At 46.3% G+C, this 25496-nt stretch overlaps 1 protein-coding gene across 3 annotated transcripts in view; it reads left to right on the top strand.

The window, feature by feature from the left end:
* LOC105455555 overlaps positions 1-25496 on the top strand; it is an 81898-nt gene that overhangs the window by 26573 nt on the left and 29829 nt on the right. For all 3 annotated transcript variants that reach the window (XM_011698977.1, XM_011698968.1, XM_011698960.1), the window contains one exon: positions 4461-4557. In XM_011698977.1, coding sequence (XP_011697279.1) covers positions 4461-4557 — 97 coding nt within the window. The remainder of the gene's footprint in view (positions 1-4460; positions 4558-25496) is intronic.

Raw genomic sequence — 25496 nt, 5'->3', positions numbered from 1 at the left:
CGCGCGTTGGTGCTCGCAGGCTCTCAGTAGCGGGTACACAGATTGAGTTAAGGTTCGTTTTTTTTCCCCCGCGTTCCGGGGCGTTTCGCTACAACGCCTCGCTCTTGTACGGAAACAACTCGCTTAGCGTGTCTCTTAATACGGAGACAAGCGCGACGGTAATACGTTGAATTTCAGAAAAGCGCGCGGTTTTTTGCATTTGGATTATACCGTGAAAATTTCCGCGGCCGCTGAGCTGCGGCTTGAATTTTTCAAGAGGCCTCTCTCGCGATGGTAACTTGGCGCGTTTTTTTCCACGACGTGGACATACGCGACAATCGTTCAACGGTTAATATTAATGGCCCAATTAATCCGCAACTGTCATAACGCCATCGTACGTCGTGCTTTAACCTCAAGTTTTATGAACGGAGGTTTATCACTGATTTGTACTTTCTGTCAAAGCAGAGGCGAAACAAAGAGATGTTGCACTATTTTTACAATATTTTTCCAATATCGTTTACAAAATTACAAATTGTGTCTGGCGCCGCTTCTGATGGCCTGTATTCCGCTAATACTTTCCAAGGTAGATAGCTGGTGATTAACGTTGCGGAAACGAAGTTTGCGATAACTTTATTGTAATAAGATGAGCGCGGGCGTGTAGGGCTTCCTACCGATGCGACGTCGAGGGGGAGGACGGGCGGAGTGGCGCGGCGATTGCGGGCGGTTGTCGAGTGTGTCGGTAAGTGAGAAGGGTGCCGGACTCTGGACCGCTGGTAGAAGATCATTATAAGCTTGAGTTACCATGGTTACCATGGTTACGGACCGGCGGCCGATCCTGGAGCCCGAAAGTGCGCGAGGGGGAGCCCCAGCGCGAAACGGTCAGCCAAGTATCGCATTTGACTTTACAACCGATTCTATACACCTCCGATTGTTATGCTTATGCCACCCTCCTACCATTCTCCTCCCGCTCCTCCTTACGCGCAACGCGCTCACACAGCCTAGTCTAGGATTCGGTTCTTTGCTGAATATCGCTTTTATGTGTCCCTTCCTCCGATTCGCCAAGGATTACCGCTGCTCTCGTGTTCTTCCAACTTTACCAGTCCGCGAAATGTGTTGCACTGTAATCCGATCAAGCTACCATTTGACCTGGACCTTTAGCTTTCTCGTTCGAGATCTTTTTGCACTTAAAGTTCGATATCCTATCTAAGCTTTGGGCTTATCATCTGAGCTTTAGAACTGTCCGTTTTAATTCTGGATTAACTGATTGATTTCATTATTTTGATGTAAAAACGATCCTTTAATGCGATGACGGTGTTTGGAGAATCCACTGAGACATCTCAGTAAAATGTGTCACGTATATTTTAAAGGAGGAGGAACGAGGCGCACTTTTCTCTCTCGGTCTCCGCAGACTCCGCGACAATTGCCGGGATCGAGACGGAGAGTGTATCGATCTTACTTTTCAATGTGTACGTGTACCGCGCGTGCATATGAAACGACCGGCACGCCGGCAGCGAGCAATAAAACCCTATCTTGCGGGTTCTCTCGCGTGCTAAATACTTTCGTTTTTCTTCGCCAACGATGTACTTGGCCGCGCCGTTATTCCACAGGTGTTTGGCACTTCCGTAAGCGATAAAAGCCGCTCCGACCGCGGCGCCCGACTTCCTGCTTTTTCCTCGATCTTTTTGCTCTGCCCAGTCGACATCTCGCGCCGGAAGCGTGCTCTCTTTATCGCGTCGTATCGATTGGAGACGATCGAGAGCAGCAGACAATCCCCCGTGTTTCGACATATCCGCAAATACCGGAAACTCGCCGGACATGACCGGATGTAACGTTACACCGTCCCTGCGCGTTACATCCATGACGATGTATCGGCAGCGAATCGGACGTAACGCGGATGCCGGCCTATGACGGATCGCAGATGGTCGATGGGCACGGCCCATAAAACTTATTATCCACCTTTTACAGCCCGGTGGTAAATTTAAAGTGGTTTTAAAAAATTCGACGGCGAATGGCCTGAGCGATCGCAAAAAAGATCTCTCTTTTTTTGTGAAATTTACGTCCGCTTCAAAATTCAGCAAGACGATTTTCATGGCGAAGATCGACTCGCGCGTTTGTCTAGGATAAAAATATTTGTTTCATCGATATAATCCTCTAATATTGTAAACACTTTATATATATATATTTTTTTTAAATTTCGATTTAGTATTAATATTGTTTATTTATTAAAGTTATCCTTTTCTTATCCTAATAAATAAAAAAAGCGTTCTTATATTTTTTTTCCGTAAAATGAAATTATGTAAGATCACACGAAATGTGTCGCGATCGAACTTTTGTTCTGTCGGAAATAATCCAATCGTAACTTAACAAGTGGAGGGTCGAAATTCGGCGTTAAATGCGAAAAATAAGTCCCGAATAAGAAACAAATGCGATATATTTCCGAGACAGCCGCGGGATATATTTACGAAAACAGCGCAAAAGAGCATAAGGGGAACACGCGTGGCTACACGAGGCCTTATTATTCCGGGGCTCTCGGAAGTTCCGCGATGGTGTCCCCGGGCGCGGGAGGGTTGCGTTCGAAAAAGAGGGACGCCCAGTCCAATCTGTATGCTTCTCTATCGATGCTTTGTACGCCGGCAGTGTGGAGGTGGACATACAGATACACGGGCGCCGTCGCGAGGGGCAGGGGTCTACGAATCGATAAAAACGCATCCCAGGCAGGCGCCAGCCAGAAGAGGACCGCGCGGATGGAAAAATGCGAGCGGGGTTAATGCGCTGATCATGTCATATCGAGGTGCTGGCTAAACAAATACCTGCCCGCGCGGACGAAAATGTACGACTGTGTCGTAGCCGCCGCTGTTCGATTCTCCTGCGATCGCGTCGACAACTCGTACCTTCCAAAAGCTTTATGCATCGCATCGTATATACCAATCGCTCGTCCCTTTTTCGCGAGATGCGCTTCGTCGCGATGTTTTAGGGCTGTTTTAAGCCGCCGGAGGTGGACGCGGCGTCCGTCACGAGAAATTCAACAAGTTGACTGACCAACCTGACATCACGGTGCTTAAATGTCCTAATTATTTACATTAATATGCATATTTTTTTTTTTATACATTTCATGTATTCTATTTAATTCCATGCAAGATGTTGTCGGGCCTAAGATAATCTGAGATGAGATTTTTATAATGTCAAGATTGATTACATATTATATTTATTTCATTTTTATTAAATGTTGCAAATTTATTATATAAAATTTATTATTAACTTCTTATAGAAATATGTCATACATGAGCGTAAGTAGTGTAAAAAATGGTTAAGTAAATTATTAATATAATGTATATAAGATATGTATCGATCTAGATCAAATCGCATTCAGAGACGATACGCTAGTCAAGAGCTCTACCCCCTTTCTTTCTCGCACGGAGATTCCGAGGGTTCTTTTCGTATAATAATATTTCCAATTCGATCTGAGGTTCTCCCTGTCACCCTCCCCCTCCGCACCGTGGCATGCAACACCCCCTCGATATATGCACCCGGCGGTGCCGGCGCTCGCACTCAACCGCGCGCCCTCTCACCACCGTCTCGCGTGCATCCCCACCCCCAAAGCCGGGGGGTGGCACGTCGCTCACTACGTCATCTGTCCCCTCGACCAATCGACGGGCGGCGCGCATTTTTTCCCCGCGTCGAAAAAAAAGGAGGAAAGGGCGAAAGAGATAGAGAAGCGCAAGAGAGCGCACGAAGAGGACGGGAAGAGAACCGGAGGACGCGCGTCGGAAAGAGATGCCAACGGCGGGGGGCAGGCCGCGAGGGGAGGAGGGAAAGAGAGAGCGGTTCGGCATTACCCCCGAAGCCCGTTGCGGACCAATCGCCATACGTAAAGAGGCATTTTTTATGGGCGCCGCTCGGTCGGCCGGTTTGTGTGATAAAAATTGACCTAAGTCCTCTTCTTTTTTTTTGAAAGAGCGCGCGAGCGAGGGAGAGGGAGGCAGTGACAGCGAGAAGGAGCGAGAAACAAGCAGAGTGCAATAGACAGAACGAGGAGAGCGGCGAAGAGAAAGAGAGAAAGGGAGAGGGACAGCTCGCGCTGCGCGCAGCGTCTATAACTGCCTAACATTAAAAAAGATGGGCTGTGTACGGGGTGGCGGTGGCTGGACGGACGGACGCGCGAGAGAGCAGGACAGGAAGGGGTTGGAGGACGTGGCGGAGGAGGCGGCGGTGCTGAGAGAGGCCGGAGGCCGGAGGGCGGCGGGGCAGCGGGTCGTCGGGTTGCGAACGACGAGCATGGAGAGATACAACCGCGTTGCACGTATGTGTCGCTCGAGGGGGTGAGAAACGCTACGAGGAGGCGAGCGGGGTGGCGCGGGGCCGCACGGGGGATGGATCGGAGGTTTGGGCAGCTCTCACGTGCGGATGGAGGGGGCGCAAAATAATGCGCATAAAATGTAGCGTATTTATCATGGAGATAAAATGATGTGCTCGACTTTCAGGCGACCGACGCTGTTGGCATGCGGGTACAGTCCGTCGCGAAAATAGACGGTTTAACCAAACGTGGCTCTTCGGGGATTGGAAAGCGCTTCCAAGAGGGTAAGTGTCGTACAATCAACGCGTCTCGATAACTTCTTTAACTGTCCCTGCTTGATAGAAACAAGAGGACAGCTGATATTTTTTAATTATAAGGGATCTTTAAATTTATTTAAATTTTAAAAACTGACACATACTTTTGAAAAAATTTAACTGACAAAATGTACATTTTCTAAATATATGTTTTATTATAATTTTTATAAAATAATAAAAATTTTTACATTAGATAAATAAACATTATAGTGTTTAACATGCAACATCTTTACTTCAAAAAGATTAATGCAATCTTAAAATATGTAAATAGATTTTGTTATTTATTAAACTTTAGAATAAGGATTTTCTCAAGCATTTGAACATAATACAATTACAAGATAGATAGATAGAGAGAAAGAGAAAAAGATGCAATTAGTTAATATCCAATTAGATGACATTATATCTGAAAACATTTTAATATATTAAATTATTAATATCAAGTTGTATTGTGACTAAAAAATTATGATTGAAAGATTACATTGTTACAAAGACATCAAAAATGCACTAAAGAATTGTACTTCTGTAACAAAGTCGGGAGAATGTCAAATAATAATTCGCGGAAAGGTAGCAACTGGCCGGATTAAATTCATTGATGATAAAGTGCATTATAAACTCCGGAATACGAGCCGATAATATTCCATTCGCGGTATTCAAAATTCATTGGCGTTACTACCGGGGCGATATCGCAGAAAAAAAATAATATTTTCACCTTCCATCCGACGGAAACCCCGAAAGGATTTTCAAATTACATTTGCTGCGAGGCTTCGATAATATTCGCCCGCTTTAGGACTGCGTAATTACGCGAACACCCCCCCGGGAAGACCCTTCGTGGACCGAGTCGTACATCGAATCACCGCGCCGTCACTCGTAAATTCGTTCGGACGAAGATTCCGTTTCGGAGAGTAACCCTAAAATATCCTGACCCTCAAATATGGGTGACGCAAGTGAGGAAGTGGCAAGTCGTGGCGGTACGCGAACGAGAAGGCGGCCAGTAGCGGCTGCGCGATCCGCGTACGCAAGCGGTAAATGGATCGTAAATTGCCAATAAAATTATGAAATCGCATCGAAAGGAAATTGGCATGAATGCCGTACGAATCTTTCAATTTCGGGACCCCATTCGCATTCCCTACCCTACTACGTTCGATATATTAGAAGCGACATCGTCTTCTATCCATATCCGTTGAATTCGTCTAGGGGCGGATTAAATATAAGTAACATTTGTGATTATTTTAATTATATCTGTGCAAGTGTAATTTTATTCAAATAATAACTAATATGAAATATTGGGAAATATTCGAATACTCTGTCTCGCTCGAGCTAAATTCGGCACGTCATTCTAGTAAATGATGTGTGCGCATGTGCATATACGTATAGTCCCCCGGTATAATTCTATTCAGATATAATTCATAAATAACACGGATCTAATATTAGAATCAAATCTGCAGTAAAATTGACCCGAATTAAACGTCATGCATATACATATATCGCGCGCAATTTCTATTCGCCGTAATGAAACGATCGACGTCGCTGCTTCTTACGGCCGCCGAACACGAGAGAGCACACACAACATACTCTCCATATCCCTATACACCATAGAAAGGACCTCATCAATTTCCCGTTTCCATGCGAAGGGACAAAAAATAAACTTAATATGATCCCGACTATATGAAGATGCGCCGGAGCGACGCAGCATCCTCTGTCCTTTGTTTTAAGCGAGGGTCGTTTGTGGTTCTCTCAGTATGTGTTCCGAACGGTGCCGCGCGCGCGCGCGCGCGCGTGCACACACATATACACATACGTACATACACGCACGTACACACATATGGGATTGGGGTAGCAGTCCCGTGTGTCCACCCTTCGTAATTCTATCAGAAGCCAATCACGTCCGGTAGAGGGTGGCCTTATCTGTGCATGCGGAAAATCGTCGAGGCGGAAATGCCGATTCCTAAGCTCGGCGTCTTATGAAAATATTGTTTCGTTCATGCGCGAAAATCCCGGAGACGACGGGGTTTCTTTGACTTCGAGTGCGCGGGACTCGTGGAGACTCGAGTGGCTCTCGTGTTCGACGTTTCTCGGAAGTTTACAATCCAATTTAGACCAAAGACAATATTATTCGGAGCGAGCAAAGATTATTACATACATACGACTTATTGTAATTAAATAATTTTAGTATCGCTAGATCTCTTCGTTACGTTTTAATAGCAAGATCTAACAATAAGACGTGTTTATTGTATACCATATAGTGATACATATTTACCAGATATTTAACGCATTAATTATTATTATTATATCATGGATAATTGCGGCACTTGCTTATTAAATTTTATAGTGAGTGGAAATTACGCTCAATGCATTGAAGTATGTCCTGATATATTCGTGAGAAAATTCGTCGGGTACATTTCGTCGCGAACAAGTGAGAAAAAGTAGCTTAGCCGGCTTTAAATCCACGGTATCTTTCGCCGACGAGAAAGGTCCACTTACAAAACAACGTCCCGTAAATCCGGCCCGTAGTTGCATTATCTTTCGCGGAAAAGGAGGCAAACATTGCACGCGTCGGCGAAAGCTTTTCATTTCCGTAATATTTTAAAGTTATCGTGTCCGCCCGGGCAAATTTATGCCTCAATAAAGTTTTTCGACCTTTTCGTATGTATGGCAACAGCGTGAATGCGGGAAGAACAGCCGCGGCTAGACGCGGCTAACAGATAAATGGTACGCGCGAATTACGTTAACGATTCGTGTCGGTTTAGTTTCAGAAGCATCAGACGCCGCGTGTTTAAAGCGACAGGCGCCGCTTTAAACACGTCTCCTCGATCTTTAAGTGACGTATTGGACATATCAGGTAAACTGAAATAGAACTTTTAGTTAGCTTTGTACACCATCCTCGAATAGATTGCTCGGATATATTCCAAATATTTATACAGGGTATCGTAATCTGTCAAATCATTTTCCGGATACCAATTTCTCCCATCGTTTCGACAAATTTGAAGTCGATCTATGAATAGCGAAAATAGAAATTTCTATTGTGTATTTATATAATACACATAGCACATCGTATCTCTATGTCTAGATGATATATAGAATATATTCTACTATTTTTCATACAGATGGCTATCTATAAGATTATCGAATTTGCATTTGAAAATGCAATGCGTTCGTATTTGTAATATCGCAACGACGTATCGAAGAAGCATCTGATTTTGTTCGACTTTAATTCGGAATTGCGTCACGTACTTGCACTTTGTCACTACCCAGCCTGCGTGAATTCATTTGATCGTATAAATTTTCGTGTCACCGATATCCAATCCGTTACCAGAATCAAGAAATTATTACGCTCGCGAATCGATCACACGCCTGATTTACCGGAACTTCGTAACTCGTTATAAGGATCCAATCAGTATCTCATCTCTTTACACCCCCGGCGAACTCAAATATGGAGACGGTCGCCATGGCACACGCATTCGATAGGCGTTTTCGCGAGCATCGATTAATACAATAATTAGTCATCGATAAAACGATCGCGTTTATTGCGAGGTTTATAGGCGGCCCCCGAGTGCCGTTTAGAAATTCAAGTGCGTTCCCTCTTTCCAACCACCCGGCGTACTCGAGCACAGCGAAAATCGCGAAATCTGGGAACAAAAGTACGTTCTGGTAAGAAGAGGGTATAATATGGATCTCCATTTGAAATAAGCTTTCCCTCTCCCCGCGCCACCCCCTGCATCCCACCTCCCGCCCGCCTCCTAGCACCCCCGTGTACCTAGTTTGTTGCGTTTGAATATTCAACGCAAGTTTTTTTTATTAGCTTGCCGGCCCTCTCCTTGCCTACAGCTCGGCAACAGACATCTTTATTCATTGCCTTTCCAAAGATATAATTGAGTAATTATTTATAATATATCTAGAATATGCATGCTTCACTTCTCCAACGGAATACATTACTGCTTACTGCCCCTAAACGTAACCTCTTGTTACCGTTTGGATTTCTAACTTACGGGTTACTTCGCTGGTTCTCAACTTGGCGATTTTAACGCGCGAAGGGCCCTCTTAGATAATATGCATGACTCATATTTAACAATTGCGTAAAAGATATGATGCCGCCGATATAATTAATGCTGCCAGCGTTATTAATTACGAGTTTTTCACAAAATTGAAGAAGAAATAATTTACTCCAGACGCAGGAATAGATAAATGCTATAAAATTATAAAGAAAAAAAAATGATAAAGACATCAAAGTACAATCTAATAATTTATATACAAAACTGGATATCGAAAGAGTTACATAAATCGCAAGGATGTAGTAATATAGAAAATGAGGTGGGAGCTTATCACACTTTGAGATCTGCGAGAATCAAAACGACGTAATTAAAGAGTATATTATTAAGTGTAAATTATTTTCATAACCCACCTGAGTGTACCTGCTTATGATTACCTCACTGCTCGCGAGAAACTTGCCTTGGTACGTTGCAAAACGCGCGCGGAACGTGAAACCCTATAGAGCCGGGAAGCCATAATTTCGCATTAAGCGGTAATCGCAATCCGGGGTAAGTAATCGATATATTAGTCGTCCGTTAATTAACGTCCTTGTGATCGGGCGATATAGACCGGCTGCCCTGTCGACGAATAGATTTACGAGCTCACCTATGTTAGAAATCAGCGCGAGCGGGTATCCTTTTCGGGTCACCTGCTCGCTGATAACTGGTTTGCGCCAGAGAGGAGAAAGGCTTTATTCCTTGCGCGCGCGCTAGGAAAGAGACTACCGTTGCTCGGGCTGTTGGGCCCGTGAGCACCGAACAATTAATAATAATTTCTGGATTAATGCTAATTACACGCTCGCCCGATAATGTCCGCGCGCTCGCGGCGTCGTTAGCCGACGTGAAAAAATCGAGCATCAATGCGCTTGATTATTAGGGTACGCCGCGATTGATTACATCGAGAGCGGTTTACTTACCGCTCCGCCGGCCTTTCTCCCTCCGCAGCCTCGTCCCTATTTTTTCCTTTTTTAATTGTTCGCGGCGATAATGTTACTTAGTTCGCGTCGCGAAGTAATGTTATCTATCGATCTTCATGAAGTGGTAAGATGGTAGTACTGTCACGGTGATTGAGAGCCGCTTTAATTCCCCGTAAATCAGAGTCCCGCTGATTAAAGACAAAAGGTGAGAGGAGTGAGGAAAGCGCGTAAAATGCGGCGCGAGAAAGATAGAGAAAAGGAGGTGTTGAAAGCTGGCCTGTGTGTACCTATGTGCATTTGCGGTCTGCTATTGCATAGGCCTCGCTTCATATTTGTAAGAAATTACGGAGAGTCTGTCGCGTGTCTACTCGCAGTTAGACCGACCAGCTCGACCTAACCCGCCCCCACCCCTCCCAGTCTTCTCTCCCGTCCTCTTTCTCCGCGTTTATCTTCGTCCTGTTCTGGCTCTTTTCCTTTGTTCGAAAAAAATGTTTCGCTACCCAAGACTTTTGTAACAATCCTATGAAAAGCTTGAGATATAATGATATAATAATTGAGAAATAGCGCTACAATTTTTTCTATCAGTTTTTAAAATACAAATGAAATATATATATACAAGTCATTTATAAGTAACGGCCTATCAAGTGATAGTAATTCAGGAAAGTGAAGCGCGCTCATAAGAAAGAGGATGTCCATGAAGGATATGGCAACTCACCGAAAATGGCGTTGGGACTATATCCCAGCAATTACCATTACGTACCTAAGGTCGGTCCGGTTGTTGGATAGCATAATGCTGTATTTAATGGGCGGCACTGCAAGCCGTGTGTGACACGATATACGAGGCCGAGTCAACATATATCCTGTCAGATTTTTAAAATGCCCTGATTTACAATGACCATTGTGCTGTCCGCCGCATATCTATTGTCGCGCCCTTCCAACAGCTATCCAGATACACTTCTGTCTAGCTCGCCGCGAGTAAACTTCGTTTCCACTGTCTGCAATCCCGCGCCCAAGGATTCTCCCGGCTCGCATCGCGTGTTCCGAGTATGCGTTTTCAAAGAACGGCTTAACGATCAAGCGCATCCAGATCGTCGATCGAATGAAATCAGGCGAGATAAACGTCAGTAGTTGCTCCCCAGCTTAAACAAAAAGTGATAATTGGTAGTGTCGCCTATATCATTTAAATCAATTGAATGATTGAGCATAGCATCAATCGGAAAGACTCAAATTGATTAAGAGCTATTCGAGATTAATCGATATGGTATAATCAACCTGAAATAAAACCAACTGCCTCAGCTTCAATAGTTGTTGAAGGGGAAAATACTTCACCGCGACTATGAAAAAAAGTCGAATAATCCCCTTGGAAGATGCTGATCTTAATTGGTTAAATTGTCGCAAAGAGAATATACGCTCGTCGTAACTATCCGGAGAACTGTATAAAGTGTCGTACGAATAATAATGACGCCCTTGAGCGAAATGGCGTACTCTTAAAGATAAAAATGTACGTGGTACATTCGGTCGCTTTCGCGGGCAATATAATTGGCTGATTTTACTTCTTCAAGTCACGCATGCATATTGGTGAAAGAGATAAGTTAATGAAATCGTGCCTGGTTTATGAGCGTGATTGTTATGCGTATTCGTGTAATACTGGGTACTGTGTGAATTGATTAACCGATTCTCAACGGGCCCCGGCGGTTTTAATTGAGTTATCGATTTATTTTCGGCATTGTCTTCTATAAAGATTCCTTTTCTGGCTGCGCATAAGTAAGCGTTTATATGACCCGTCACGTTCGATTCGGACAGCTCCTGCCGCCGTTTACTCATCGAAGATGAAGAAACCAATGCTAATACAAAGTCGACGCGATACGATATATCGCGGCTTCGTGCATAAATGCACTATAAATATACTACGGTTGCCTCACTTATCAAAAATTGTACAATGACGCGTATGGTAATACATGCAAATACGATAGCGTACGGCAGTCAATTTGAATAATTACGAGCTACTTAGTGAATAACACGGCAAGATATTTTTACTCTCCGATTGTACGGGGGAAGTATGAATTTATTGAAGAAATTAGCCGTTTCGGATAAATATATGTATACACATGTGAAGGAGAATAAATTCAAAAATTACATGAGTCGTTACTCGACTCATTTTTTTTAAACAGGGCCACTTAAAATTTTAGCGCGACGCTGATAACACAAATGTTACGTATGTTTTATTAAATTTTATTGTTCCTAGCGCTCGGCTCTTGAATATTTCAGACGCGCGATGTTTGCTCGGCAGGCAGCCAGCAAGAATTCTCTTGAATCGTGTGGAACTTGGAAATTAGCACGTTTTAGCGTCACCGTTGTCATAAATTCTGCTAAGTCGAACTTTGATGCCGAGAGAGAGAGAGAGAGAGAGAAAGAGTTCAAGGTAAACCCCGTGCGGTAGCTCCTGGAGAAACGTCTAGCGTGAAGCGGAGAGGAAGGCGAGCCGGAGCAGCCTGGCTGATTGTAAGTTATATGCGACGTGCTTGCTTTATATCTCCAGTGCAACTTTCCGCTCTCGTAAAGAAGACTGCTCTTCGCTGTTTTCTCTTTGCCTTTACTGCCTCCGAAAGTGTATCGTCCTTTTAAGTCGAATACGTACGCGATTTTTAACCTCGCAGATTACTCAAACCTCACTTGAGCAGATTCAACACATTACGCTTCGTTATGGTGAAAAATTGTTTACAGTGATGGATAGCAATGCGAATTAAAAAGCTTCCAAAGTATTTCTGTATTTATATTGTCGAATATTTGAGCGATCTTCTACGTTCACTACTTTATAAGTTAAATAAACTTAAATTACAAGTATTAGCACGTATTGTATTTCTAATTTGATTTACAACAATATGTATGTAAAGATGTCCATTTTGTATATCTTTTGTACCTGTATGGACTATCAAATCGATACATATTATTAGATAGACGTTATTAGAAGTAGATGGAGATGAAGGTATTCGGAATCGAAGCTACCGAAGTACTTTCGCCGATCTCGCTGAAGAAGGGACAAGTGGCCGAACGTGTTATTCTTCGGATGGCCTGAGACGCTTCCTTATACAAACGAAGCGAAGTTGGGCGCGGCGTTACCCAGATCTCGGGTCGCTGGCTGATGGCCATAATCTGAGCAGGCTGGTGGGGTCGGAGGCGTGGGGTCTGGGGTTAACTTATAATAACAGAAGTTGCTCGAGAGTTCAGTGACTGGACAGTACCTGGAAGCTCGGACAGCTACGACAGGGATGAGGGATGGGTCGTCGCCAAGTGTCCGGCCAACAGAATGTGAGCTATAGTGCCGGTACAAGACGTGAGACCTGGTCTCACGTGACCACCGACAAACTAACCGTGGCGTATGCTGCGCAAACAGTGTCGAACTTTGGTGCAAATCGCGAATTTAGAACTTCGATATGTCTTGGTGATACTGCCGGTAAATTGGCCGGCACGATGGAACGAATTTCTTCCCCGTGGATACATCCTGGGACTCGTCCCAGTTTGGCCAATACATTTTACCCGGGATCGTATCGGAATTTCAGTGGTGGCTTTGCATCTAATCTGCGATTCGGTGTCCGAGTCTTTTCATTCTCGATCGTGTCCTCGAGATTCTCGAGTGTCTCGTTACCCCGCAGCTTCACGCAAGAATTATTCGAAATTAATTCTGACTTCTTAATGAACGCAACAAAGTTCGCTGGCGGAAGAGAGTCGCTTCTTCGTTCGAACATTCTTGCATGATTTCCTCGCGTTTCTCACCTGTTCTAGACGTCGAGTTTACACACGACATTTACTTCGGCGGCATTCCTCTTTTATCCGCGGCTATCCAATTTATTTACGATTCAGTTCGCATTTATCTGAAAATTAATTAAATGGGACTTTTATGTCGTGTGAAACGGAAGGGACGTAATAGCGGAATTAACCTGCGCTGTCTCTGGCGGGACTTGAGTCACAATCACCATAGAATATTTCGAGAGGCAGCATCCGCCTCGGGCTCTGCCGATCGCGTTCGCGATATCTCGCAGTGGGTACTCGTTAGAAAACGTCGATTCGATGTACAGAGGCATACCTTACGAAGAGGGCGTCTGAATGATGGCCTTCATAAAGTATGATCGGTAAACAATTAACATTCGTATAAGCGCGGCCTACGCGCTATCGCGTTACGAAGGCGAGGCTAAACGTCTGGCTCTAATCGGCTCTAACCATTTGCCCGAGGACTGTTACCTCGTTAAGTGACAATCGGAGGCGTCGGCTTGAAATAGCATCGCATCCACGCTCTCTTGTGCTCTTCCTAGATCCCACAATGATCCCCTCACTCAATATTCAAGGAAATGCGAACAAAAGAGAAACAGAAAGTCGTAAATTTTCGATAAAAGTACTTATTACTTTTTGAATAATATGTATTATTTAAAAAAAATAATCATAATATATATTATTGATTATAAATGCACATTTCTTTTTAGATTCAAATTTCGATATCAGAACTTTTCTTTAACAGCTTAAGATGCTGATGGCTCATCCTCGGCGAATTCAACGTGCCCGTTGAGCATTGAATAATCCGCGTAAAACAGTTCACTCTTTTTTTTGTTTTAATTGAAGCGAAGATCACGAGTTATTATACGCGTTCAGCTCACTCATTACCCAAAGAGTAAGTCCGGCGAATTAACGAGGGTTATTAACTTTTGTTCGGCGAGGTCGTACCTTCTCCCGCGATCGGTATCAGTACGTATCAATTATAGGACGAATATTAATGAGTTCTCAAGGATCGCGCCGCGCGCGCGTAACTCGCTACCGCGGCACATGACGAGGTAGGGAGACGGAGGGCCGCGCGTATCCGCGAGTATTTGACGAGGGATCTGGAGTGTCGGGCCGGCCGGAGGAGAGACGAGAGAAAGGGAGAGAGAGGGTGAGCGCGGGAGCAAGAGAGAAAAAAAAGCAAGAAGTTGATTGAATTTTACCGCGGCGCTGTGTTACCCCTACGTGTACACGTGCCCGCGTGTGTGCGCGCCGCGATCCGCGGGACACGTGTGTATTTACAATCGGCTGCAGATACTTACGGCGCCACTTTCGATGTGACGGTGTTATAAATGGGAATTGAATCGAACCACAGTCCACGCCTTCCCAAGGTTATCGCCCGGCTGAAATCTATAGCCCAGATACAATCTAGTAGACACGCTCCGTAAATTCAATTACGCATTAACAAAAATCACCGCTATATACCCCGAGGAGGAGGACGACGGCGGAGTTCCGCGCAACGACGGGGTTTCGGGAGGAGGGGGGGGAGGGAGGGGGGAAGAGGCAGCGGGATAAATTACCGCCGGTAAGATGAATGGTGACGCGATATTAATTCCGATTTTCGAGCCGCAGACTTATTAACGCTATTCCGCGCCGTAACCCGTTCCCGTTCTCGCGGTTCCAGATTTAAGGTTTCCGACCGGGAGAGAGAAGCACGGTCTTTACAGCTATATAATTATGAAACTTGGTACGCACTTCTGTTCATATCGTACTTGCACCCCGACGACGCGACGTGAGAGTCGATGTCTTCCGCCGTCGTCGCAGCGCCGGGTATAACTTCGCATTAACGAAAAGCGCGGCACGGGAAGAACACCGCGGTGCTATTACGCGTTATTTGAATGCGTTACGAGCGCGCATAATGAAGTGCCTCCTGGCATTTTATTGTACCCCTCCTGCCTGGTCTCGCGCATCATTTGGTACACAGCTGGGTAATCATCCGCCCGGCATGATAGGACCGAGGCTACTGGGCGTGGATAAATCTGTAAGCTCAATAAGGGTAACTGTGATTAAGTGCTTTCGAGGCTGTACGAGACTCCTCGCGGCGGCAGCGACGACAAAGATTTATGTCGCTTCCGTGGAAACGATGCCGCGGGAGCCAATGATTCGCGAAAAGGGACGTGCCTGCATCTCACGTGGTAACCGCCGATGAGATTCATTTGAAACTATATAAAGTTAATAGCGCGAACGCGTATCGACGAATAAATTATGGAGATATTTACCGAAACGTGTCTTTGCCATGCAAATGTCAAGATGAGGAAAAAAAATCGAAAAGCAGATTGTCTGCAACGATAATAAAGGAGGGAGAATCGGGAGTAATGATCGAGCGCAATGTTCCAGAAAAGATCGGGCGCGTCATTAAGGCTACAATTAAAAATGGTCGCATAATAAAATCGCGCATTAACGTGACGAATGTGAAGCCATAGCTCATCTCCCTCGGCTGCGACTTGTCGTAGCATTTAATATCGCGGTGAGCAATTGGGAACTCGTCCAAGTCAGGCGTTTCAATGTTATACGAAGAAGGTCGCGCTTGCTCCGCATAATTAGCACGTCGGAGGGCCGCGGTTCTTTGTCCGTGCGGCGGCGATGCGCTTCTGCGTCTGTAGAATTCTCTCTCTCTCTCTCTCTCTCTCTCTCCCCTTTCCACCTTTCGAGGGATATCATTACGTGCCGATGGAATTACTAGCACGGAAGGCGCAGTCCGGGCGATAAATCATGTTTAATCGTAATACGAAAACTACAGTCAGCTGTCCTGTGATCGCGTTCAAGGAGCATTCCTTGAGGAACTCGTTTCGCACTCATTAACAAATATATAGCCGACGAGAGAGCAGATTAATGCTCTGATTATTAATCGTCGAAAACGTCGCCCGGACGACACCTGGAATGAGCCTTCATCCGAAGCGGTATAAAATTATATTATATTATCGATATTTCTGCGCGTCTGCTTCTAAATGCCACCGCTGTGTGTACGTGTTTCCACGTGTCGCATTTATTTCTTTGACATTAACAAATTTTTCCGATTATTAATACATTTATATGCCAAAGTACGTGCATACGATACTTCAATTCTGCTTCGTTACATTATTGGATGGTCAAAAGTTTAATTTGGCAAATTGGAACATCTTGCAGACGCGTCTCTGCGATTCTCGTTTGTTTAATCTTACTCGAGAGTTCTCTCATACATTAATTCTTTGCGAATAAGAAAGACTAAAGTCGCTACGTCACTCAAAGCTCATTTCTCCGCCATGAGCAAAGAGAAGCGAAAGGCAAGCAACGCCGTAATGAATACCGAATTCGTATCGACTACTTTGTGGCTAATTATTCGACTGGATCTTCCAGCGCGCGTTGCTGCAGCTCGCTCGTAAACGTCAAATTTAGCCTGACAAAAACGATGGCAATTAAAAGTGCATCCTGATTACACCGCGATGCAGTCTCGTATAACAGAAGAAGAAAAAAAACTTATCTGCCGCTCGGAGCGGAGAGGCATCGGCGACTTAGATGAGCGCGGGCAGTGCGTACTCAACGCCGCCGTGCAACAATGTACGATAATGAAGAATTATCGCCGCATAAGACTCCCGATGGAATAGGCGCTGGGCTACTCGTTAGCGGATCGGGATCGTAAAAATCATCGCGGTTGCGCGCCGGAGGTTGCCGTCCCCCTCTCCCCCCCTCCCTCCCCGACAGTCGGCCCTCGACATCGGATCTCGGACCGCGGCAAGGAGACGCAACGGAATCGCTTCGAGGGGTCCGTAGGCGCGCACGAGACGTGCCAGAGTCCGCCCGTAGCTGTCCGAAATACGTTCCTTTTGCTCGTCACTGCCGTCCCTCTCTCTCTCTCTCTCTCTCTCTCTCTCTCTCTCTCTCTCTCTCTCTCTCTCTCGGCCCGAGCGATTCTCCGAGCTACACGTTACCCATGGCCCCTCTCCGTAAATCCGCACGAGCTCGTTTATCGCGATCGTCCGTCACCCGGCGAAAGTCCTAAATCCTTAACTCGTCCTTGTTGCTGAGGATTACTCGCGGTATAATATGCGGGTGCCTCGGACACCGTTTACGCGTGCGGAGGAATCAATGGAACAGTCGACGGGACGAGCGGAAAAACTCCGCTGACCATCCGGAAATCCGATCTTCGACATTATGCAAATCGAAGCGGTGTAAATTAACATCTCATGTAGATAGACAACGTATCTTCTGCCGAGGACTATCTCGGTAATCATTGAACGTGTCACCGATGAAGTTTAATTTCCTTCCTGTAGGATTTATCGCGCGCGATTTATCTCCGGATATTTTATTCGCTTTTACAGCGGAGATAAGGCGACGCGCATCGCAGCCGTTAGCCTAATTTGACTAATGACCGAAGCAATCGGCGCCGTGTAAGCATGTCCGCGGGAAAAGAGAAAAAAATATAGGTGCGGCGGCTGAATTACGCACCAGCCAAGTGTCACCAACCGGCCGTGCGAGCAGCCCGGCCACACATTTTCAGCGAGCGTCGTCAGTCTTAGTCTTGCGTGCCACCGCACTCGGACGGTAGCGGGCCGGCTTTAGAGGGGTCCACTGGAAGAGGGCCGGGGACGACGTAGCGACGGCGGCAGCAGCGACCACATACGTATTAGGGGCAATATTTTAGCGGTACTTTTAATTTCGCCGTGATCGTAAACATTTCGACGCATACACACGCATGAGAAGGCGCGCGGGGCGAACCAAGGAAACGGAACGGACGACCCGAGAGCTGCGTATTTGCATATTTTAATGAGGTACCGGGCGTATAGTGCCGCGGGAGCTGTGCCGAGAGACGCGCCGCGACAGGGCAGCAGGTAGCCCTGGGTAGTAGGTTTCGCCCCGGCTAACGTCAGACCCAAATGCCGATGATAATGTGACGCGCGAACCTAATGCGTTCCTGCGAAAACGCAACGCGACGATATCGCATATCAATTGACTCGCGGCGGAATATACGGATACCCGTGGACCGCGCCGTATTTCTAACGAATTTAGTTTCCTCTCGAAAGACTTCCTATTTTATGTAACACCAATTGATTCTTGCAATCGATTCGAGAACAGTAGGCTCTAATTATCGTGTCGCAAACAAAGAATCTTTCTTTTTATTTTTTTATATTAAATTCTTTTCTTTTTATTTTTATTTAATAGAATACTATACTTGGAAATATATAACATAAACATTTCTAATTTCACATACTCGTGCAGATTCCATCACGAAACAAAGAAGAAGCTTTCGTGTCGCGTGCAAGCCCACCCCGTGCGGTATAACCGCGGACGTTGTGTCGAGTCCAAATTACGCCCGAAGAGAGGCGGTGGTTTCTTTTTATTACGCGAAAATTTGCAACGGTCCGTTCCACCTCCTCGCACGAAAAATCGTGTGAAATCCGTGAGAAGCGCGAAACCGGTCCCGACGTTCGCGCACACGCGCTCACGCTCGTGACTCCCGGCTCCTCTCTTCGGAGCCCGACCGAAGACCAACGCCGCGCCGATCTCCTTTACGGCGGATGTTCGCGAACAACTCGATCCGCGCCGATCTGTCCTTTCCTTTTGCAATACGCGTATACCGGACACGGCCGCTCGGGCAGCCCGGGCCCGAAAGGCGTTAATTATAATTAGCAGAGGCGAGATTAGTAATTAACACTTGGGGGTAATCGCGAGCGTTGCGTGAAGGTGCACAGACGAAGCGAATCTGTGTGCGATCCTGCGGGCCGAGCGTGTCCGTGATAACCGGCGAGAGTGTGTGCACGCGGATAATAACGGCCAGCCCGGCCAGCGTGGCTCGCTGCGAAGAAGGCAGGCGAGGCAAGTCGCCCGATTTATAACGCAGATAATAATTGCGGGCCGAACTTAATATTCATGAGCCAATCAGATTTGCGTTCCGAGTCGACGGGACCCCGGAGTCTTCGCCTTTTCAGAGATTCATTGTGCCGCATCGACGACGACTGCGCCACATGAATTCGGCAATGCGACGAGAGGCCTCCTTCAAGTTTGTCAAGTGCACAAGGAAAAAAATATCGAAATTTTTCTCAGATCGAAATTATAATTTTATCCTTATAATTTTATTGCATACATGAATCTCAATTTGTTAGCATTCTGAAACATAATGTGAATAATTTACGAATATCTCGCGCAGTATTTCATAAGTAGAGAATTTTCGCTTTTCAGACTTTTTATAAGATTTTAAATTAAAATTATCAGGGGTGCGATTAGGCGCAATTAATTATTAGAAACGTAAAAATTCAGTACTTATCTCATTGAAATAAATATTTCTTAGGCTTGCAACTAATGCGGGGGTACTACTCCATTTGATCGAATTAAGCGAGTCAAAGCTAATGCTACGGGTCTCGTAACGCTAACGTCACTTAAACGATGGAGTCGCAGCAGCCAGGGCGGAATCGCCGGGTCAGAGAGCCGCCTAAAATGGTTATTATGTCGGCCGATTGCGTTCGCAGCCCCGGTAATATTAACGTCAATTCGAACGTAAGAGGGTGGCCATCGACGCGCTGTTTCCTACTGATGAGTCACTTTGAGCGAGCGCCTACCGGCGATGATGGACGCTGCTAGATAGTCATCGCGCGTATCGTACGAATTACGACCAGGGAGGATCGGCGTGCACAGATCGAGAGATCGATAAAGCTATCTTCTAAAGGCACGCTTAATTCTATCAGCGATACCGCATCGCCTTGTTTAATCCTTTCCGGGATATAACGACTTTTCCATCAAAGAATATTTATGTTAATCGGTAGGAACATTAAATTGTAGTTGCCATAAGCTTATTTTAACACAATCTTATCGTAATAAAAATTATTGTATTTTACTTATAAATTTTTTGTAATTAATAAGATTTTTAATTACAGATTACGTGATATTATTGCAACCTTTGACGGCATATCTAAAGTAATATAATTTCAAGATTAATAAACTTGCCTTATAAAACAAGTAATAGCCTCTTTAAATAAAAACGTAGAAACAAAATATTGAGGAACTGACCATCGAGACAAACTTAATTGCGCATAATTATGAAAGATTTGTGTGTATACGTGTATGTAAAATTACCATACACCAAAGTTACCCGTAAATATTTTCTCGAGCGAAGGTACAGCCTGAAGTACGCCTGACTGACGTTAATTGTGCATAATTTGCCGCCTGGCCTTCGCCCGGATCATTTTAATGAAACGCGTACATTACGTATACATCTTAGGGTTCGATTTGGTATACGCATACGAATGAACGGCGAGCCAGACGATTCGCTGGCGGTTATCGTTGAAACCGTTCTCACACTCAATGTCGTTTCTGTCCGTCGAAATTGTCTCGACGAGATACAAAGAAATTTATCGGGCCACTTTTACGACTTTAAGACAGGACTGTTTTAGTCATTCTTGACATTTAAGATGCATACGTCGTACAGAAAAACAACAATTGCGATACGTGAACACCAATTTTTGTGTTCCTTGTTTCGTTTTATTATCCATTTATTCTAACATATTCTTCGCCGCGTTATATTTGGTAAACGTTATTTTAAATAAAACTGTTATTTTACGGGCGATAAAAACAGCGGCGGGCAAACGCGGAAGACAAGTAGGACGGGCAAATATATGACGCGCAATCGTCGGGAACGCTAGCGCGCGGCGATCCTTTCGCCGGCAGAAAAAAATAGCCGGAGTTAAAATATTTAAAGACCCGCGCGGTTTAAATACTTCCCCGTCACAGCGGAGGCATTAATAACTAGAACGAAGTGGTTGAATTATCCCTCTGCTCCGTGTTTACCCCATCTCACCCTCTCTTTCCGTAGCGCGCTCTCGGCACGCCAAAAGCGCCGCGGAAAAAAGCGTCATTTGCAGAACGCGGATGACATTTTAATCGCGGGCGCGAGCGGTGCCCGGGCTCCTTCTCGTTGCTCGAAAAAAAATATGGCCACCGTTTTCAGCAGGGGGGAAAGAGAGAGGGTCGGACTGAGGGCGGATGGAGGCGAGGGGGTAACAACAGGCCGCGGCGCTTCGAATTTCGACGGCCGCACGGACACGGGCGGCAGAGCAGTTTGGCGGTCTGCGGGGTCGGCCGAAATGGCCGGAAGCCCCGGGTGTTTGTAAGTTTCGGCTAATAGAAAAAAATGACGAGGTGCCGGGGTACCTACCCCGTGTCCATTTCCAGCCATTATTTTTATTCCGGTGCGTTTTACCGGAATGGCCGCTCGGCCGAGCCGCATGCACCGCCATCTATATACGGGCACGATGGAATGGTCTCTCTCCCTTTCTCCCCGGTCCTCTCGCTCTCTCATTCTCGAAATTCACCCTCTCCCAACTCGCCGCTCTTACGCGGACTCTCGTCCGCGCTTCCAACGCTTCTTCCTCTATCTCTCTCCCCCTTTTTTTTTTAGCCCTTTTCACTTGCTCGCTCGCTCTCGCACGCTCGCTCGCGGCCGTTCCACCACGGATTTACACACTTTTTTCGGCCGGCAACTGTCTGTCATTAGGCGCAGCACGTGGATCGACGTACGAGCGAAGCCACGAAGGGGTGAGGGAGACGGGGGGGGAGTAGCGCAGGGCATGACAGCGAGTCGGGGGTTGGAGACCGGTTGTGCCCGGGAAGCGCGTTTAACAAGGACAGATAGTGATTTAATTTTAAAAAATTGACGAAACGACGCTCTAGCTACGGGCCAGAGTGGGGCCCAAGCGTTTCTCTCTCGCGATTGTGCGCGCGGTCCGCGTGCATGTACGCGCGCGTATGTATATATGTGTCGGGGGCATTGATTAACTTTCGACAATGTCAAATCGTCGGCAACGCCGCCCTCGCCGACGTTCACCACGGCATGGTGAGGCGTTGCAACTGCGTTTTTTAACTCATTTGTCTGCATTTTCGGCGCCGTTCGCGCCCCGATGGGGAACGAGCAGGGAGCAGCAGGGTGTAGGGAACAGGGGACGGCGAACCGGACCGCTGCCGCCGCCGCCGCCGCCGCCGCGCCGTTGCGCCCCACGACCGGTTCGAATAACGTGGACAAATTACTACGACGCTACTGCATTCGAACTGTGTCGAGGATAAGCGATCGCACCGGCACCGCGCGATTTTCGGGTCAGGGTAATGGCCGATGATTTTGCAGATTCCGGGAGAAGCAATGCTCGGGGGAATCGTCCAATCGACGATGCGTAGATTTATATGCGGCCTTTTTTTTTTGTATAGAGATATTGCGTGCTCTCGGATCCGAAAAGAATTGATGCGCGACGGATCTGACACGTAATAGCGGAGGTGGCGTTTTTACAATCCTCATAATTCTCGTAAGTCTGAAGAGCAACGGAAGTGTGAATGAAATGAAAGTGTATCCTATCGTTTGCACGAACGTGAAAGATAAACGATATATATACATATATATATATATATATATATATATATATATATCCACATAACATATAGAGGTGTATATGAAGGAAAGTGACTCATTTATATAATAAATTATTACGGCAACCGCGCTGGCGTATCGCTTGAAACTCTGTGACAGAGGGAATCTAAAAACCAGGAAGTTTTCGTGAAACGATGTATAGCAACGACTAATGAATTAACGCGCGTGCGGTGGGTTCGCTTTGAAAAAGACCAGCGGCAGCTTTCACGTTACTGCCAGCGGTACGAAAAAAGCACAATGTTGAATTATACGACGGCCAGAGGGCCGCCTCGCGGCGGCTTTTAATGCTAATTTAATTATTTAAGCTTTTTATAAGTCAATTAACAGACGCTTCGCGTTGCACCGCTGTGGGCCGCATAAGCACCCGTACGAAAGTTTTACCGCCCGAAAACTCGAATGTCCATCGAATTCCCCGTTACAACGTGATCAAACGCACGTTTCTTCATTAACCGTCTATCGCAATTAATTATAATCTACCGTCAATTTATTATCATTCGATTGTATTAGCTGTGACAACGAGTTATTGAATAGTATATACGATCGCGAAATACGTAGCTCTGTTAGAGATTAATTATAATGTTGGTCACATATGCATCCCTTAAAATATCCTCGCACTACGTTTGAGTACGGCAGAACGCCTCTCTCGTTCCATTACGCGCCTCATCGTTCCTCACGTTTCACTTACGGAGCTGGTTTTCCCTTCCCGGCCGCGCTCCACCACGTTTCGCAAGATCCCCACGCACGACGCATTGCATTATAATAAGTTATTAAGTCCAGCTGTAAGAGGGTGGCGCGGGAGAAGGTGAAGGCACGCAGTGGTTCGCAGCGTTCGTTAGTAGAAGGCCAGTGGTACGTGTGGAGCGACCGCGCGAAGGGGAAGGGGGGAAGGAGGGAGGAGGAGGGGGGGGTCCGAGGATGATTAAACCCCCCCGAGACGGTAATTTTTCATGTCCGATCATAAATTACCGGGCTGCACTGCCTCCGCATGCGAGAGACCAGTGTGTTACGAGTTACGAGAAAAATTTCAGCCGGTATTATAATTAGCTATGTTAATTATGCATTAATTTATTATCCAGCGCCGCGCGACGTTTTAATTATAATCTTGCCAGGGCCGCGGGGGCAGCTTGAAAAGTAGTTTGGTAGTTTCGAGCCGGCGCACTCGCCCTTCCACCTACTTCTGGTTCTTCTCCTTCGTCCATCGTCGTCGTCGTCGTTGTCGTCGCCGTTGCCGTCGCCGTTGCCGTCGCCATCGCCGTCGCCGTCGCCATCGCCGTCGCCGTCATCGTCGTCGTCGTCGTCGTCGTCGTCGTCGTCGTCGTCGTCGTCGTCGTCGTCGTCGTCGTCGTCGTCGTCGTCGTCGTCGTCGTCGTCGTCGTCGTCGTCGTCGTCGTCGTCGTCGTCGTCGTCGTCGTCGTCGTCGTCGTCGTCGTCGTCGTCGTCGTCGTCGTCGTCGTCGTCGTCGTCGTCGTCGTCGTCGTCGTCGTCGTCGTCGTCGTCGTCGTCGTCGTCGTCGTCGTCGTCGTCGTCGTCGTCGTCGTCGTCGTTCGTCGTCGTCGTCGTCGTCGTCGTCGTCGTCGTCGTCGTCGTCGTCGTCGTCGTCGTCGTCGTCGTCGTCGTCGTCGTCGTCGTCGTCGTCGTCGTCGTCGTCGTCGTCGTCGTCGTCGTCTTCATCGCAAAAATTTCAATCTTGTCCCCTTTCGTCTATAATTTATAATTTCGTCGCTGTTGTTGTCGCTGTCTTTTTCTTCGCTTTTTTTCATAAAAATTTCAATGTTATATGGTTTCTTTGGTCTTCTATATCGTCGTCATCGTCTTCTTCTTCGCAAAATTTCAATCTTGTCCCTTTTTTCAATCTTGTCCCTCGTCTCTCTTTTGGCTTTCTCGTTTCTCTTACGACTTTCTCGTCTGTTTTTCTGCTTTCTCGTCTCTCTTACAACTCTCTTGTGGTCATCGTCGAAGAAGTGAGTGTCTACGTATGCGCCGTCGACGAACTAAGTGTTTACGTGTCATCTAGGTCTTCGCCATCGAGGAAGTGAATATCTATGTGGTCGCTGTCGAGGAAGTGAGTGTCTACGTGTTCGCTGACGAGAAACTAAGTGTTTAGGAACTAAATGTCTACATGTTGTCTAGGTCTTTGCCATCGAGGAAGTGAATATCCACGTGGTCGCCATCGAGGAACTAAGTGTCTAGGTGTCGTCTAGATCTTCATCGTCGAGGAAGTAAATGTCTATGTGATCGCCGTCAATGAAGTGAGTGTCAAAATATTCGCCGTCAAGGAACTAAGTGTTTAACGTTGTCTAGGTCTTTGCCATAAAGGAATTAAGTGTTTAGGTGTCGTCCAGATTTTCGCCGTCGAGGAAATAAATGTCTACAAGATTGCCATCGAGGAACTAAATGTCTAGGAGTTGTCTAAACTTTCACTGTCGAGAAAGTGAGTGTCTACGTGTTCACTGACAAGGAACAAAGTGTTTAGGAACTAAATGTCTACGTGTTGTCTAGGTCTTTGCCATCGAGGAAGTAAATATCCACGTGGTCGCCGTCGAGGAACTAAGTGTCTAGGTGTCGTCTAGATCTTCGTCGTCGAGGAAGTGAATATCTACGTGGTCGCCGTCAAAGAAATGAATGTCTACGTGGTCGCCGTCGAGGAACTAAGTGACTAGGTATCGTCTAGGTTTTCGCCATCAAAGAAGTGAATGTCTACGTGGTCGCCGTCGAGGAACTAAGTATCTACGCGTTTTCTAAGTCTTTACCATCGAGGAAGTGAATGTTTAC

This window comes from Wasmannia auropunctata, unplaced genomic scaffold, assembly GCF_000956235.1.
Source record: "Wasmannia auropunctata unplaced genomic scaffold, wasmannia.A_1.0 LD336106.1, whole genome shotgun sequence".
Lineage (NCBI taxonomy): Eukaryota > Metazoa > Arthropoda > Insecta > Hymenoptera > Formicidae > Wasmannia > Wasmannia auropunctata.
This window is presented reverse-complemented; position numbering and strand designations above follow the sequence as displayed.